General features: G+C 33.0%; 1 protein-coding gene across 16 annotated transcripts in view; it reads left to right on the forward strand.

Moving 5' to 3' along the window:
* Window positions 1-19067, forward strand: part of LOC105232047 (tight junction protein ZO-2) — a 61904-nt gene that overhangs the window by 22050 nt on the left and 20787 nt on the right. For 7 of the 16 annotated variants that reach the window (XM_049448774.1, XM_049448775.1, XM_049448765.1 and 4 more), the window contains 2 exons: window positions 54-588; window positions 18572-18741. In XM_049448774.1, coding sequence (XP_049304731.1) covers window positions 54-588; window positions 18572-18741 — 705 coding nt within the window. Of the gene's footprint in view, window positions 1-53; window positions 589-5678; window positions 5850-6136; window positions 7553-10015; window positions 11095-14516; window positions 15007-18571; window positions 18742-19067 lie in introns of those variants that run through there. The other 9 variants (XM_049448771.1, XM_049448772.1, XM_049448768.1 and 6 more) reach the window with 8 other exon arrangements.

The following is a 19067-nucleotide window of genomic DNA, read 5'->3' on the forward strand; positions in this document are numbered from 1 at the left end:
TAGTTGTAAAAATAATATATATTTATTTATGCAAATTATTTGTATACTTATAGAGAAAAGGAAAACGATCGCAATCGACGAGCAGTCAGCTATGTTGGTACAAGTCGCGATGTTGGTTCGTTGCCACGAGCTGCTCCACGTCGGATATCACTTATGAAAGATCCTCCTCCGCCTCCACCACCAAAACCGACTCAACTTGCGCCAATAAAAAACGTCTCGCCCACTCCACCCCTGCCTAGTAATTACGAGCAGTCTGATTATAATCTAATCCAGAAACTCGACTCGAATACCGGATTAACATCGACCGCCCAATATCAATTGCCGAACTTTTATGTAAACACTAGAGGGAGTTCAGAGACCTATACAATGGTCAGCAACAACAATAATTACTCATCGCTGCTATGTCATTCCAACGCAGCGTCCAGCCCTACTGGTGTGCGGAAGCGTGAGAAACTTCTTCATCGGTTTAGTGACGCTGCCACTTTGGGCCGTAAACTAAAGAAGAAAAAGAACACTAATAGAACGTGCCGTTCGATGACTGAAGCCATTGAGATGCTTGCCGATCCCGTCATAGAGGATGAATTCTTTGTAAGTAATACATATTTATGTACACTCGTAGGTACTAACACCCAGTAAGAACATTGCGTGTTATTTTATTACTTGATATCATTTGTAGCAGTGAGAAATTCAAAATAGTTCTTGGTTCTTTGTGGATCTGTGGAAATATTTTTGAATACTCATAACTATAAGACTTAAAGTAATATTTAAATCTTGCACATCTTGCACCTTATAATTGAAGGAAAAAGACGCGAAAGGTACGAGATAAATTAATGCAATAGATGCATTGCTTTATTCAGGTGTCTTTGCCTAGTATGTATCTTGTGTATTCCAGTAATTCTAATTAATAATATAAGATTGAACTATTAATATTTATTTTTTAAAAGTGAATGAGTTATGCCATGAGATCTGAAAAACTAGCTATTTGTGCTTATTGTTTTTCAAAAGTAACAATGGGTTCTGATCCCGTCAATGAAGAACCTAAACTCATTAAATTTTAAAGGATCAATATGAGTAATTTAGTTTACTTTTTTTACATTTATTATACGCTTCCAACATGTTGCTACGAAAAAAATAGTTTTGTTCATCTAATGATTATTTTTCACACCTAAAATTAATTGAGATAGACATTTAATTCAAACACTGGAAATAGGATAAATCGGAAATCGGGCTACAATTGCGCTTAGTTTGTAGAAATAATATTTTAAAGTTGGAATACTTCTTTCACTTTACAGTATATAAATCGATGACGTTATACAACTTTTCAAACAAAATGAATTTAAGTTATATGTGATCTTGCACCCAAAAATAAACGAAATCGGGCCATAATTATGCAAGTTCAAACTAAGAATATTCCAAATAGGTTCGTAATCCGTTCTGGTTCTTCAGATAATGCATGTTGAATTCTTACAAAAAAAAAATTTTTTTGCTAACACTTTAGAGTATTCCTCCGGCTCAGATCCGAACAAAAACTGATAATTTTAATCTTTTGATTACTTTTTAATATTTAGAAAGTGAATGTATAATTATCAGATATTTTTGAAACAAGCTAAAATGCTGTTGATTCTATGCTATACTACATGTGCAAATTTATTGGTAGTAATAAATTGTTATAATTACATACTCTGCAACCCACTAGTCGTTTAATCACTGGTTAAATACCCAATACCAGATATTTTTTTTTATTGTTTCTAAGAGTTTGTTGAGGACGAATTGGCGAATCTAGCGGTGTGGAATTGAAGTGTGATTATATTCAAGTTTCGGTAGTCGTTACTAGATCGGTATTTTTCCCTGATAGATTGTACAATTAACAGATATATGTCGCTAACACTCAGGACAATTTTGTGATTTTTGTCGGTAAAACTCAGATCTGATACTTCTTAATTTGGTTCTTGTTTCAATTAAACTCATTCTGAGTTTGGTGGAAAATACTATACTCGTATGTACATAATAACCTACTGGCATCGGAAATGTCAGAGAGTAGTAGTATTGATGTAATGAATCACAAGCGATGTAGTATGTATGTAAAGGGTGATTTTTTAAGAGCTTGATAACTTTTTTTAAAAAAAAAAACGCATAAAATTTGCAAAATCTCATCGGTTCTTTATTTGAAACGTTAGATTGGTTCATGACATTTACTTTTTGAAGATAATTTCATTTAAATGTTGACCGCGGCTGCGTCTTAGGTGGTCCATTCGGAAAGTCCAATTTTGGGCAACTTTTTCGAGCATTTCGGCCGGAATAGCCCGAATTTCTTCGGAAATGTTGTCTTCCAAAGCTGGAATAGTTGCTGGCTTATTTCTGTAGACTTTAGACTTGACGTAGCCCCACAAAAAATAGTCTAAAGGCGTTAAATCGCATGATCTTGGTGGCCAACTTACGGGTCCATTTCTTGAGATGAATTGTTGTCCGAAGTTTTCCCTCAAAATGGCCATAGAATCGCGAGCTGTGTGGCATGTAGCGCCATCTTGTTGAAACCACATGTCAACCAAGTTCAGTTCTTCCATTTTTGGCAACAAAAAGTTTGTTAGCATCGAACGATAGCGATCGCCATTCACCGTAACGTTGCGTCCAACAGCATCTTTGAAAAAATACGGTCCAATGATTCCACCAGCGTACAAACCACACCAAACAGTGCATTTTTCGGGATGCATGGGCAGTTCTTGAACGGCTTCTGGTTGCTCTTCACCCCAAATGCGGCAATTTTGCTTATTTACGTAGCCATTCAACCAGAAATGAGCCTCATCGCTGAACAAAATTTGTCGATAAACACATTTCGAACCGAACACTGATTTTGGTAATAAAATTCAATGATTTGCAAGCGTTGCTCGTTAGTAAGTCTATTCATGATGAAATGTCAAAGCATACTGAGCATCTTTCTCTTTGACACCATGTCTGAAATCCCACGTGATCTGTCAAATACTATATTGATGTAATGAATCACAAGCGATGTAGTATGTATGTATTATGATCATATAACAATAGTATACTAGTGCTGATTATTGGACTATTGCTGCGCCATTGACTGTCGATTCAAAGCTCCATGAATGTGATAAGAGACAAAGTAACCTCCTTCTATTAAATATCCTCGTATTGTTAATTTCGCTATTTTATTTTTATATTTTATATGCATATAAAATTATGAATTGATTAGCTCGCTATACGCCCCTAAATTAAACAGACACAGTCAGCTAAAAGAATAAACATTGTGTGAAAATATTTTGATCCAATAAATATTTTAAGGGATCAGATCTGGCCTGCTTTTTTGAAATATTTTTCATAGAAATTTTTATTCCACAATAGAACTTTTTTCACGTATAGTGAGGTTTATCGTGGAGTGCATAAACAAATTTTTTCGGATTTTTTTGATGACATCTGCCGGGTGAATGAGATGCGTTTTTTTTTACTGGCGGAGTCGATTTCTCATGTTTGGATAATCTGAAAAACAAAGTACGTGAATGGTTATCGTCCCTATTAGAATCATGAAAAAATGTTGATAAATAAAAAAGTAATTAACTTTTTTTTTAATTTTTCTAAATTTTTTTATACACATTTTGTCATAACATTGTCAATAAATATAGGGACGATAGCCAGGCATTTTGTGAACATTTAAAAAAAATTAAGCAAATCGGTTGAGTATTTCGACCAGTTTAAAAAACGCGTTTAGAGTTTGAGTTGTGCACTCCGAACGTCGAGCGGTATTATTATTTTTGGGCCTTTTTCGAAACCTTCCAATGGTAAAGTGGGTTTCTACATTAATTCTAAGGGTATAAGGGAACAGAAAATGCAAAAAAAAAATTTTAAAAATTACCCTACTGACCCCTTAAATTTTGTATTCAAAGACATAATCTGGAATTATTGGCCGCAGTAAAAGTCCAGCGACGTAAAATACGTTGGATTGTAATATTCATAGTAAATACAGCTGTTGACAGCTAATTAGCAACGCTAAGATGCTAATAAGTATAATGATAAAATGTTTTGAAATACCGTTATTTACATTCCTAAAAGCATTGCATTGTTTGCCTTGCTCTATTCTATTAACTACTAAATTCGCTCAGTTTTGTCGTTTTTCTGTTAAATTTTTCCCATATAGTAAAAGTGTTACCATATAGAAGGTGAATTAAATGCAACAGCTAATTAGGAACAGTTATTCAAAGAATTAAAATTCCTCAAGGTGTTAATTTTTATTAATAACATTATTGATTTCTGGTAAGTGTGTGCTTCAAAGTTGTGGTTTAAAATATATTAAAATGTATTATTCAAGTTATTTAATGAGGACAAGCTGCAGCTGTACACCTACCCTTCGCAGCTAAATTTTTGACCTTCGCCGGTTTGAAAAGATGTACAAAGAAATTTCGAATAAGGCCAGATGCTCAAAAATTTGAATTACACAGTCCCCGAGAAGACCCAAAAAAAAGTTTCCACTGACTCCATAAGATTGATGGAATTTTAAACAAAAGGAAATACGTCAACATCCTAAAAAATGTCATGTTGACATGAGCTGAGGAAAATTTGCGTCTTATATGGAAATTCCAATATGATAACGATCCAAAGCATACGGCGACATTGACACAAAAGTGTTTTGATGAATATTCCATCAATGTTTTGGAGTTGCCATCATTGGTACCAAAAATATCCCAAATATTAAGGTTATTTTTGATAATATAAGGACGACATGGCTAACAACACCAAAGTCTAATAACGTCAATTCTCAGTGGATATGAAGTCATATTAAAGTATAAGTGTTAAGCAACAAAATACTAACTGAAAGTAAGCTAATTTTTGTCAAATCATTATTTTTTGCTTATAAAATATTTTCGTTTCTAATTAGTTGTCGCACTCAAATCGTTGGTTCCACATGTTTTAGTTCAAATCTTCATAACAAAAACGAATATTAAACAAAATGTTTACTACCCGAGTTTAAGTGTAACATAGGTTTCAATAAAACTAGTGAAAATGCAGTATAAATACGTGATTTATTGGAAAATAACATCAAATGAAATAAAATGCGTTTATTTCAAAAAATGTAGCGTTTCTAATTTGCTGTCAACAGCTATAGTTATACGTAACTTTTTTGAAATGAATTTGAAAATGAACCCATTCAAACCTCTGTCATCCCAAGAATGTAATAAAAAAATTGTAATTAACTTCTTCCTCTTATATGGTATAATGACATTGCTTAGAAATAACTCTTTAATTGGTCACTAGGAATGCACACTACTCATACAAAAGCCTTTGTTTCTGTCACATTGAATATTATGATATAACTGGCCGGTTTTGTAAATTTTTTTTTATAATGCATGGTTTTTGGGTAAAGATAAATAAATTATTCAGTATTAGTGTAATATAACCGAACAGAGAAAGATTATTTATCACACACAAATATAAACATAAAATGTTGGCTGAACTGATACTTGTGCACCGAAAGCAGATGTACGTATGTATGTATGTTCTTTGCTAAATTTTTCTGTCAATCGTGGTATACGCCCCGGCGTCCAAATAGCTTTGACAGCTTATCAATTCCACTGGAAAATGCAGCAACTCTTAATTGTGCCTATATTTTTATTCTCTTTAGTATCTTTAAATTTCGTTATTTCCTTCGAGCCTCTTTGAGTAGAATTCGTTTTAGTTTCAATTCGTCGTTGACCGTTGAAAGAAGTGTGCTCGAGAGCTTTAAACGGAAACGCGAGTACTTTGTATAAAGGTCTTTGTTCTAAAAAATTAAATAAGCTCAACAGCTTTGGTGGCGTTCTGGTTAAAATAAATATTTTTAAATTAAACTTTAAAATCAAGTAAAACTAATTTACCGTTCCAATTCATTGCTGTCAACAATTATTATTACATATTTTAATAATTTACATATATCTATAATATATTTGGATTTGCAATTTTCTACTGATAACACTATTAATATTTTCATTTAAATATTTTTTTTGGAGTTAGTGCATACATATGTACATACATATGTGTGTATCCAAATGATATTATTGAAACTACTTTTAAAATTTACTTAACGTCATCCGATTACCACATAAGTATACATATATACGCATTTGTATATCAGTACTTGTATATGTTCATATTTGCTATCCAGTTACGATGGCACGACTTTTGGTATTCAGGTCAATAAAAGAATTAAAATGTAATCGGAAAACTAAATCTAACAGGTCACAAAAAATCGAGAAAAATGACTGGTTCATCATTAACAAATTAAAAGTGCCTACGAAGGGCGTTTTTTAAAGTGTGTCATTTTAGTGACGACTTGGAAAACACTCAATCTAACTGCATAAAAGTTAAAAGACAGACATACAGATGCACACGGTATTTAGAAAAACTTGAGAGTCTTAAAAAGGCATACAAAACTGAGGTGGCAAAGCGGAGAATGGCATAGCACCATCCCGTGTGAGTGTTGAAGGAAAGCAACCAAATAAGCTAATTGGCTTATTACTGTGCTTTTTACGTGAGTCGCGTAGGGTGAAATCAAAGAGCCGTAACAAAACTACGAAATTACGAAAATAATATCAGTCATTCGTTTTCAAGTATTCGCGAGTGAAAGTGGTAAGAAAATGTAGCTGCGACAAAATTTTCAAAACATTTCATTCAAACCGTTAGAAATACCTAAGTACAATTATACCGATATATGGATTTACATCGGCTGTGCTGATGTGTGTATGCATTCAGAAGAAGCCAAAATGTTGCCTACTTTTAGGATGACACAATTACATATAATATATCGAACGAACTGCGATCCACAAATGGTACAATGAAACTTCTACAGTATAAATCACGGCGGAACAGTTTCAAAGCTAAACAGCGCCGAACTGTGATACCTCCACAGTCTGCAACGGGCCGACGCAGTAGTGGCAATCGTGCTGGCCTTAACACGATCAATACACAAGCCCGCTATATACGCGCCGGATACACACCCACCGCTTTCATACGTAACGGAATTATAGGTGGCGGGGAAGGTCCAGGTGCTAACGGTCTTTACCAAATTGACGATCGCATTTACACCACAACGAAAATGTTTTTGCGCGATGCCTATATGTACCCTCGCCAAGCGGGACAAGCAATGGATCCCCGTTATCCATATGAACTTCATGAGTTTCCCGAGGAAACTGGTGCCGTTGGTCTACAGTTAGTAACCACGCCTAAAGTGCATATATCAGGCGAATACTTGGCTAGTAGCAGCGCAGCTGGATCAGTGGATAAACATAAGAATGAAAACCACAATAATTCCTCTTTAAGTCGTCGTAACGTTCGGAAAGCGGCCGCAGAAATAAGTTTGGCAAACGAAATGTATTTAATACAGAAGCAGCGTTTAAATGGTGACAGTAGTCGCTCGCGGGCTAGTAGTTTGGCTCGTAGTATTGGCGATAAGGAAAGCAAAGATAAAACTTACATTCACAATGAACTTTCGGAAAAATTTGAAACCCATGATACAAGTGGACGGGGTTCCCCATACTCCACTATGTCCAATCGACGTAGGAAAAAGGTAGGTAGACCAGATTTAAGCGATTTTTTTTCATACCAAAATTAAACAAAAAGAGTATTTTAGTAGACCATGAATCAATCTTTAAATGTATGGTATGTTAAGTGCACAACTTTCTTTGTGAGATATATGTAAAACTATAACAAATTTTGTTTCAAGCTTACAATTTTGAAATCATGTACTTGTAAGCGTAAGAATTTATAATTTTTAGATAAATTCATTCATTCTATTGTTTAAAAACTCTAGATTAGGGTGCTTCATATTAAGGCGACTCTTTTTTTTCTGTGAACTATACCATGGCATGGTACTTAAAACCTTTTACCCTGTAGAATATATATTTTTATTTTGTATAAAATATCAGACTTTCCTGTAGCACAGAGGAAAAGAAATTATCGCCTAAAAATTACGATTTGTAATACATGAAATTATTTGCAATGTTTCTAAAGTACTCTATTTAGCAAGAGATAAGCTGACAAACATAAGAAACTCAAAGGTTTGTTACGCAAGAGATACACTTGCTTCAGAGCATTTACTGTTTTATCTTTTGACAACATACCCAAATTATAGCCAAAAATTTATTTTAATTCTGAAGTTGTTATATTGTACGAGAAGTGCGATAAAATTAATTGTAAGGATGGCAAATACTTGTACTAAAGGAGTCTATTTGCTTGTCAGTTGGTTCGTTATATGTGAGAGTGAGAGTATTAATTATAATTCTAATACTCTTTAAAACCCTAATTTTTATTTAATTGGTAAATTCTATTTGGGTATGGGTAATATTCAGCCTTATCGTAATCTTTGCGTGAATGTCATTCCCCAAGGATTTGTGAATACAAATTTGTGTTTTTCTTATCCGGAACTTTCTCTACTCGTAAATAAACTCGAATCCATGAAATTTGTTCACAAAATCTGTAGTTGGTAACCATTGTCAATAAAATAAATAAGTGGATGTGATTTATTTAATCGAAATTTACGGTAAGGCTCAATACAAAAATGTTCTTTATTTGACTGACATTTTTTTAAAGTGGGCGTAGCCTCGCTTTCAAAATTATTTAATGTACACATCTTCTAAACCGCTGAATCTAACTCAACCAAACTTGCTTTGTGAGATTACTTAGCCATTCCTATTATACATTGCGAAAATAGGCGAGTTCGGACAACAATCACGCCTACTTCCCATATAACACAATTTTATATTCCATCTGATTTTATTTCTGCCAGTATACAAATCAAACATCTATGAATTTATCGGGATTAAATTTTGCGCAAGTGCCCTTTAGGTATTTAATCTTTTGGCCAAAATTAGTTGAAATCGTGTATTAACTTTTAAAGAACTCAGATAACAAACATTTAGGCTCACAATGTTTTTGGCTGTTTTCTTAAAGCTTATTTAGCTTCACTATGGTTAATAATAAATTAGCGTTTTAAGGCTAAAAAAACGCATTATAGCATAATAAATTAAAAAGTGAAAAATAAACCTAGTTTAAAAACAAGTAAGAAAGAGCTAAGTTCGGGGGTAACCGAACATTTTATTCTCTTTCAATTTGCAAGAATCACAACCAGTTATTGGAAATTGTTGCGAGAGGGTTCAACTTCATGAAATCGTGAATCGATTACAATCAAAGCGAAAATTATACTTACTAAATTATTCTCAATCGATTTTATCTATTTAAGCCAATACTACTTGTACAAGTATATACAATTAACATACCACATTCTTTTTAAATGCTCTTACGGTTTCATTAAGGTACCTCATATACCGTTACCAATCTATTTGGAATAAAGTCAGCTGAGTAATTCTTATTTTAGTTATATAGTAGTCAGGTCAGGTTTTCGCCCAATTTTAAGCATAAAGATACACTGTTATGAATAACACGCTGATCCATTTTCATTCAAAATATAAGGTTATCCTTCTCCACAACACTCATAGGTTTCCTCCAAAAATTTTGTGAAGGTGAAAAATATATTCACATTTTCGTGAATTGAAGGTAAAAAAACGATTTTTCCGGAAATAATTGTAATGCATTTTGTCATATTATTATTTTCTTTTACGAAAGATCACAAAGAATTTCTTCATTTAGAAGTTAGGTTAGATATATATTTTTTGCTGATAGTATATTTTCTATTGTAGTTCAACGCTTGTTTTGAATGATGAAAAAACTAATCAGTTCATTATTAAGCTGTCCGAGTTCAGGATGTTCTTTGACACGATCCAAAACCGGAAATATTTTTCCAGTTGGAAATTTTACAACCGTACTTTTTAAATAAAATTTTCATACATTATGTCAAAATTTCACATGAAATATAGAGCACTTGTGTCACTGTGTATTTGCAGTTGCTTCAATCAGTAGCAATTTTGCAGTTTTGTAGTCGAACTCAGTCTTAGCCAGTCTATTCGAATTCGAAGTAAATTATTCAGAGGAAGCTGGCTTAGGCGTTCTTCATACGAACCTTTTTGGTTTTCTTCACTTGTGCTCGCCAACTTCGCTGGAATGCGTCTGAGAGCAAATCGAGTCGCAGGTAGTTTAACATTTCGGTTGAGTGTGTTCGCGTCTGTAGCATTTGAGTAACTTTAATTCATTATTCAGGCGCTTGCATGAGCCCAGTTTTAGCTTCAAAAGCATGTGAGATTTCATCGCGAACGGTTGTGATCAGCGGACAAAGTGTAAAGCACCGTCGAAAAAAGTAAGGTGTGGTGCGAAGCGGGTTGCATTGCAGTAGAATAGTATCTACCTGTATTGTAACATTGGGATCTGTACTTTTTCCTTAATGTTGCTGCGTTCGTGTCTTTTGATTGGCATCCATGCACGTTAACGTGGTACCACTATTGGCAGAGAATTTTTATTTCAAAGAAGATAGTGTGATTGAAATGCATTTGCACAAAAAAAATTAATGATTTGTAACTTAAAAGATTAGTAAAACAAAAGTGAATGTGAAATCTGTTTACGGTACAACAAATTTAAAACCCAAAAATTATTTAAAATCTTTGCAAAACGTTTATAGAATTAAAAATCAAGTTTTGGAGAGTTATTGTGCAACAATACGTAGTGATTAAGTGAAAATGTTTGAGTAATTTTGTATATACGTACATATTTCATATGCATAAATTTTATATACATGCTTAATAAATATTGCAAAACCAGTGGCTCCTGTTCTCTACCTAAATGTGAAAATACCTGTTTACTGCATCATAAAGGAAACCTTTGCTAACCTGTTATACGCGTGTTTTTGTCATGCTCTCCAATACTAAACGAAAACTCACACATACGGCAAAGCTGAATCATTTACTCATATTATATTATTGTATATTTTGTAACAAAGAAAAGAAAGTCAGTGTCCAATTCCAACGGAATCCAAATCAGTGTACTTTAAATATTCACTATGTTGCAATTGCAGATAAATTTCTAATAATTGCTATCTTGTTTCAAAAGAGTTGTTGGTGCTAATCATCGTGATTAATAAATATAATGAATAGTGCCATCAGTTCCTCTGGGACCAATCAGCTAGCTTTGCCAAACAATAATTTTCGGCTTGACTCTCAACAGGTAAAATATCATACATTTAAAATAATGAAATTATGTGGGCTACAAATTCAATTGTTAAAATCCCAAGAATACGAAAATCAGAAAAGTTCTTGCCGCATGTGTTTAAAGGAGTTAATGTAGCTAGACACTAAAGACTAAAGAAACGAACTTGAATTGTTAATAAAAATATTTACTTTTAGATCTTCAAATCAGCATTTATACACATGTATGTATGTTCTCACTTATCCATCCCACACGATTTTAAAAGTGAGAAGGCAATGAAGAACGATTCGATTTTTTTCTCGATTTGTGTTTCGTTCAACAATATTCATTTATTAAAGGCATCTCGTTTGGCAACATGGCTAAACTGGTTTATTTTCAAGCGACTACGTTGAGTGCGCCGGGACAAGTTCATAGCATCGTTTGGCGCACCGTCATTGACTCCAGCAGTATTGAGATTTTTATTTGATTTGATTATGCTTGTTAAAAGAACAAGCGCTCTCGTGCCTGATCACCCAGTCGAAAGCGAATTTAATCTGGTTATGACAAGATAGAATGTTGCTAGAGTTCTTATTGTCGTTTCTTATGCGATCAACGTTTTGTTAAATATAGTGCTTTCGCTATTAAATGAACATTGCATTGGTATATATACATGAAGGTTTGTCAAAATACCGCGAGAAAATGGGTTAGTGTCTTAATGGAGAATTGTATTTACTTTCTTTCTAGTCAACTTATTGTTATTCAAGTACCAAAGTTTTGAATCTTTTGTTAAGTAACGCTGACAAATTATCAATTTAAAGAGAAACGATACGTGTATTAACAACAATTGATTTTAACATGATAACTTTATGTAATCGAGACAGGTGTGTATTTATGTACGCGGCTATTTCATATGATCATTGATACTTTCGCGGGTGCTTATAATTGGCACTGAAAACTTAAAAAAGCACCACATTGTGCATGTATAACTGCTTAAACCGGGAAGAACTCTTTTGTAGAAATGTTACTGATAGCAAAAACAGTTTCTAACACCAATATTCAATTTGAAATGTAAAATTGTAATTACCAATTGCGAAGTATGCGATAAATGCAACAAGTTTGTGACATTAAATGAGTAACACTATTATATTATTCAAATTGGAGAAGTTGACTTTTAAGTAATACTATGTTCAGACCGACACTTAATCACACGATTTCGGCTGTTGAATGGATTATCCCACTAATCTTAAAAATTTATCAAGATTTCGCCATACAAAAATGACAGTTCCAAATCACTTCATTGAAATGATTTGAAACTGATCCACGCTAAATCTGTCCGTGCGACTCTGATTTTGCGCAATCTACTTGTCAGCACTGGAAATCTTTTACATTATCACAGCTGATGTAGACACTACAAAGGGGGAAAAAATGTAAACAAACCAATTTTTTTTAAAGCAATGAATCTAATTTCACCTGAAAATCGACTTAGCAAATGAAAAAATGCATCCATTATTTCTATTATATGGAAAATATTAAAAAAAGACGGCTTTTATTTGAAAATACTATCTGACAATCTTTCCTTTTGATAAATATTAAGCGATGTGAATTCTTGAATGACAATAACAGCTGTTTTTTGATCTTTCTAACGGCAGTGAGAACACTGTTGGGTTATGAAATGATTAAATGTAATCTAATCTTTGAAATTTTCGGTCGGAACATAGTATAAGATTGTAAAATGGTAAATACGTTACTCACTAAGAAGCTTCACAAATTTGCAAATGACATTTGGAATATATTGAATGCATTATATCGAAGCTTCACTATGTTATTTGAATAATAAAATACACTCATATAATAAGATATACGCTTTATTAAGCGTAATCCAGTGAGTGACACAACCATAAGTGCGTTTAAACTAATACATATTTCATATGTACATACATATGTACATATATATTTGAAAAATGTACTCAAGGGTGATTGTATGTTTTCAAAAATACACTTAAGCACTCCCATTTAGCTCGATGTTTATCTTCCGAGCTCGCTTTCATTCAGTGTATACAAGTGGCTTTTCAAAAGTGAGTAAATATATTGGCATGTGCATATTTATACTGTGACCAGTATGAATGTACTCATATGCATTTGACGGCATTGACGCCTGATGAATAGCCTCAACTGTTGCACAAAAATTCGTGCCTTTGATGTTTTGACCATTTGACGTTTCAACCTACTTTTACTTTGCTGTTTTCAAACGCTTTAGCTTCTACTAAGAAACAAGAAGAGTTGAAAATTTCTTGCATGCTTTTATAATCTACCGGTTAAGAGTTTTCCCAAAGGTCTCAAATTTGATTCCAGGTTATTAATATATATCTAACCATTCTGACATGCGAGTCCTGCTCATTAAAATGACAGATTCAACGGATGAATAATGTATTTAATAACTAATGATACAATACAAAATATTGTTTATGTAAAATATTTTTGTTTTATTGGTGGGTTCCTATTGATATAAATATAGTGATTAAAGAGGACGAGTAAACAAATTAAAGGGTGTTATTTTTTTTTAAATTTAATTAACAATCATAAATAGAATATACTAGCAAGAAATGCAACAAATACATGCATATGCAAATGTGTATACATGCTAAGTGCATATACATATGTATGTAAATATGTGTGTTAATTTAACCTCCATTTAGAAAAACGAGTACTGCTTTTAAAATTTTTTAAGTAAAATCAATACATTTTTTTATTTTTATCTATAAACACGCATCTACCTACATATATATGTACATATGTATATACTTGTATTTTAAATAACTGGAAAAAATCCAAAATAGTATTCGTTGCACATACACACTTACACAAGGTAACTCACCCAAGCTTATTTCGCTGAAGAATGTGGAATGACTACTTCACTGGCCCTCATGGTACCTTAATGTCAATGTATATGTGTGCTCATACTAATATAAGCAAATGCACATAAAATCCAATATCCAACACTTGTATTGTACAATTGTCGGTAGGTATTTACAAGCACAAACATTCGTATATACACATAGTATGTTTGTACATATGTATGTAACGTCTGACGACTTGTAGGAATAATGTCGAAGAAACATGTGTAGGCATGAAGCGGGATCGTTTCAGAATCATTTTGTTAGTTGGTTTTTATTCACATTTTTGTTTACATTTCATTCTACGGAATTACGTACATGTGTACTTGTATGTGGGTACTGTTTCCTCAACGTTATTTTTCTATATTCCTTTTCCGAGTGCATTCGCTTGGATTTGTATGAATACTTGTACAATAAGCACGCACACACAAGCATGCATTTGTCAATGCGCACAAATATGCACACACGTATAAATAATTTGTTCTCTTTATTTTTGCCTCTGAAGTCAGACGATTCGCCGAGCCACGTTTTGTGGGCTCAATCCACACACCATGCAAGCGAGTCGTCTAGTTTCGTATCGTGTTTCAATGTGTGAGCATAAGTTTGTATTTTTTCTAGGCGGCTTTTTTGCGCGTATATTTCCCAAAAACGCATTCTTCTTCGCCGAATAGCAACTTTATCATAAAAAAATTGCAAAATAAACAAAAATAGTTTATTAACACACTAGAGTCTTAAGTGAATAATAATACATTAATTTATATTTAATTGCTTATGTTTCATATGAAAATATTTCTGTCGGTCAAACAGGCGTGTGCCTTGTCATCATAATTGTAAAGACATTTGAGAATAAATCCCTGTGAATATCCAATTTGTTTGTGTGATTTTGGGTCCAGATTTTTGAGAGTATTTATTAGTTATGAAAATCTTCCTAGGACATGCAACACTAAATTAGTAAAATAGTGCTAAATCTAATATTGGTCTTCGCCGCCTGTTCATCTGTGACCATTCGCATTCCATGAAAATGAAATTCCCAGACTATATCCCGAATAATATAGTGGTAAGCATAAGTACCTCTTTATTGCGTCTGGTAAATATGTTTTCCGTTGACATAGCATCTATAATGAAATGTTTATTGAAAATAATAATAATAATAATATCAATTGGCATTCTGTATAAATTATAAAATTTATATAGTGAGATTGTCGTGAGACGATATCATATTAACTCTTATACTTATTATGATAATTTTAGAAAACTTTATTTATCAATTCCAGTTGGTTTACAATAAGATAACCTTACGATTTCTTTTTTCGTATCAAGAGTGAATTACTCCTTTGCTAATGTGAGATCAGCCCTGATAAATTCACTTCGAATTGATTCTGAAACCTAAGAATTATTTATTGGTCGTCAGGCAATTAACAACAATATCATGTATGGAATATGTATACTCCAAGACGTATGTACCTATTGAAGATAGTATTGGTCGAAATGTGTAATTGTTAAAGGTTTTGGCTTGACATCTAGAGTACCGTTTGAAAGAACTACATAGTTTATATTATTTAAAATATAACATTTATTGTAATTCATCACAACGAAAAAGTGACGGCATATGTGTTTCTATGTATGTATGCATGTATATTCATGATTTTTACACTCTTGCAACCAGTTGCTGCAGAGTATTATAGCTTTGTTCACCTAACGGTTGTACGTGTCACCTAAAAGTAAGCGAAATAGATATAGGGTTATTTATATATAAATGTCATGATTACAATTCTTTTGGCGTCGCGATTTCAGGGTTAAAAAATGTATACACATATGTATACTCTCCTCAGATTTATAGTTTTCGAGATATTTGTATTTAAAGTTCCACCATTTTATATGCAATTCACTCTTATAGCGGGATTCTGTAACCAGTCTCTAGTCTCTATTTGAGACATTTTGAGTTAAAGTCTCAATTTGAGACTAGTTACTATTCACTAAACGTCTCTAGCGTTAGTCTCAAAATATTGCCTCAAATTTGAGACCTGATAGTTAGCAGGTCACAAAACTAAAAAGAGCTCTTGTCTGCCATTTTGAATATACCGAATAGAGATCATCATAGATATTAATCGATTGTCGTTTCTTTATATTTTGTAAGCAACTCAAACACGAAAAGGTTAAAAATTAATCAATTTTACATAAATTTCGTCAACATATATTTTTATTTTTATTGATAATCATGTTTTTTGACTATGTTATAGAAAGTTTAATATTTGTTATCGACATATTTATTAACATTCAAGTGTAAAAACATCTCTGAATAATGAAATGTAGTAGATTTTGAGACTGCCACTTACAGAATAGCAAAATCGTCTCAAGTTTCAAAAATTGTCTCTAACTTAAAATCTCAAATTTAGAGACTTGAGACTGTCTCAAGTTACAGAATCGCACGGTTGTAGTTGGTTTGTTTAAAAAAATAATCAAAAAATTTTCTATTTAACATATACGGTATAGGAACAATGGTTTTTGTTTGATTACTGAAAAAAATAGCCATGGTCGGTCCAATGCCGGGGTGCTCATAGTTCTTTTGTGTTGAACTACTTTCCTTGCCGGTCCAACAACGCAGTCTAACGGAAAATTTTCTTGGAAATATGTATATCATATTTAGACTTTGGAAATTCCCAAATAGCAAGAAAGCTAAAAATATGGGAGTTTCCATTGGAAATATGAAACGGGTATTTACTAAGAATATTAAAATAATATTTTTCTCTACTTTTTAATAATAAACAATCGATATGTATGAAAGAAGAGTTCATTTTGAACCATTGTCGCTTTATATATGAATTTATCTAAAGATGAAAAAGAAAAATTTTTGATTAATTTTTCAGGACACAAAGTATGGCAGCACTGCTATTTGTCATAAATGTAAACACACAAATATCTTGAAAGTGTGAATGTTCAAAATAGGTTTTAAAGTATATTTATTTTCTTAAAAAATTCACAATAAGTGTGAATTTTGGGTATACATATTTCAATGTGTCGTGTAATTAAAAATATATTAATTTAAAAAAGGTGTGAACAGTGCGTTAACATTGTTTTTTTTTTTTTAAGTGGGTGTTGCCCCGCCCTCTAACAAGTTTAATGTACATATCTCCTAAACCACTTAAGCTACAACAAATCAAATTTGTTAAGGACAAATCTTGTAAGAACGTATACCGATAGTGTGAAAATGGATGAAATTGGAGTATAACCCCGCTCACTCCCGATATAACGTTACTGTTCAAAACTATTAAAAGAGCGATAAAACAATAACTAAATACGCCAGAGATGGTATGAGAGAGCTTTAGAAGAGCCGGTGTAAAAATTTTACGATGGGCATGGCAACGAACACTTTTTCGTGAAATCCCATATCTCGGGACTCGTCAAACAGATTTCTACAAAATTTAGTATGTCACATTGTTAAAAAGGACGAACGCCTACTTTCCATATAGCACAATTTTAAATTCCACTTGATTCGTTCAGTTTCCAGTACCAAAATCAAAAAGCAATAATTATAACGAGATAAAACGGCTGGGATTTAGAATAGCATCCCCGGATTTCGGGAATAAAATGGGTATCAATGGAAAGGTGACGTTCTCCAGATCCAGATTTCCGCGCCGCGCTTCAAAAAAAAAATAACCATGGCAGCACTTTTCTCATTGTGCAAATGCAGAGAATTGTAACTAAAATAAAATAATTAAAATAAAGCTTTATTTACAACAAATATTAAAAAAATGAATATGCAGAAACGTTATAGTGAAGTGTTAGTAAGTGAAAAGTGCATAATATAAGAGAAAAAGCTACTCACAATACACAAATTATCAATGTAAAAGTTGTCAATTTTTCAACTTTAAATGCGAATATCTCGAAAACTATAAGTCAGCGGCAACTATATATATATATTTTCGTGATCTGGAGAACGTCACCTTTCCAGTGATACCTATTTTATGCCCGAAATCCGGAGATGCTATTCTAAATTTTACCCGATAAAACTTTGCACGAATAATGTCTTTAGTGTGTGCCACCTTATGACCAAAAATTGTTTAAATTCAATAAAAACTGTTCAAGCCTATAGTTGACTTTCGATCGAAAACGTCGGTAATTGTGTGATATATACAACTGGTTGAATCGGACCAATACTCCCTATATGGGGGCTACGCAATATAAAGATTTTCGAACCTCCGGGTGATTTTGAACCGAATATATCGGCCAATATGTGAGTTATCCCAATGTGAATAAGAGAGCGTGGTTTATTCATAAAAGTGTATCTTTGTGTCTAAAATAAATAAATTGGAGCGAAAACTTCGCCTAGTCCCTATATAACTAATATCAGGATATTCAAACATCCGTCTGATTTTACTTTAAAGTATTTCCCTGGCTTTGATTCTTGCTAGTTGCAAGAATATAAAATGTTCGGTTGCACCCGAACTTAGCCCTTCCTTACTTGTTTATTTTATTTTACGGAAGAGTCATGCATTTCCGTTCTTTTGTACATACAGTCCCACATACATTTTTGAGCAGCTATGACATATGCAAATGTGTGTGTCTATTCATAATTTTATGAATCTATTAATATTTTTTATCATCGTTTTTTATTTTTACAGGGTGATCGTACAACATGGGAATACCACACGGTTTCTGTGACACGTGTTCCGGGATATGGATTTGGTATTGCAGTTTCAGGCGGTCGCGACAACCCACATTTTGCCAATGGTGATCCATCTATAGCTGTAAGCGACGTTCTAAAGGGTGGTCCTGCCGAAGATCGTTTACAGTAAGTGAAGTTGTGCAGCAAAATGTACTTTTTATACACTTATTTAGATGAGTAATGTTTAGTAAACCTAAAATATTCACGAAATGATATCAATATCAAAAAATAATCTCTATTTAACTCTGAATTTGTTAAAGTTAGGGAATATCGGGACATATACCTTTACGGTAATATACATAGTCATATCAAATTCAAGAGTAGATTTCCTTCTTCTTCTTCTTTACTGGCGTAGACGCCGCTTACGCGATTATAGCCGAGTCAACAGCAGCGCGCCAGTCGTTTCTTCTCTTCGCTACGTGGCGCCAATTGGATTTTCCAAGCGAAGACAG

This window comes from Bactrocera dorsalis, chromosome 2 (genome assembly GCF_023373825.1).
Source record: "Bactrocera dorsalis isolate Fly_Bdor chromosome 2, ASM2337382v1, whole genome shotgun sequence".
In the NCBI taxonomy this organism is placed as follows: domain Eukaryota; kingdom Metazoa; phylum Arthropoda; class Insecta; order Diptera; family Tephritidae; genus Bactrocera; species Bactrocera dorsalis.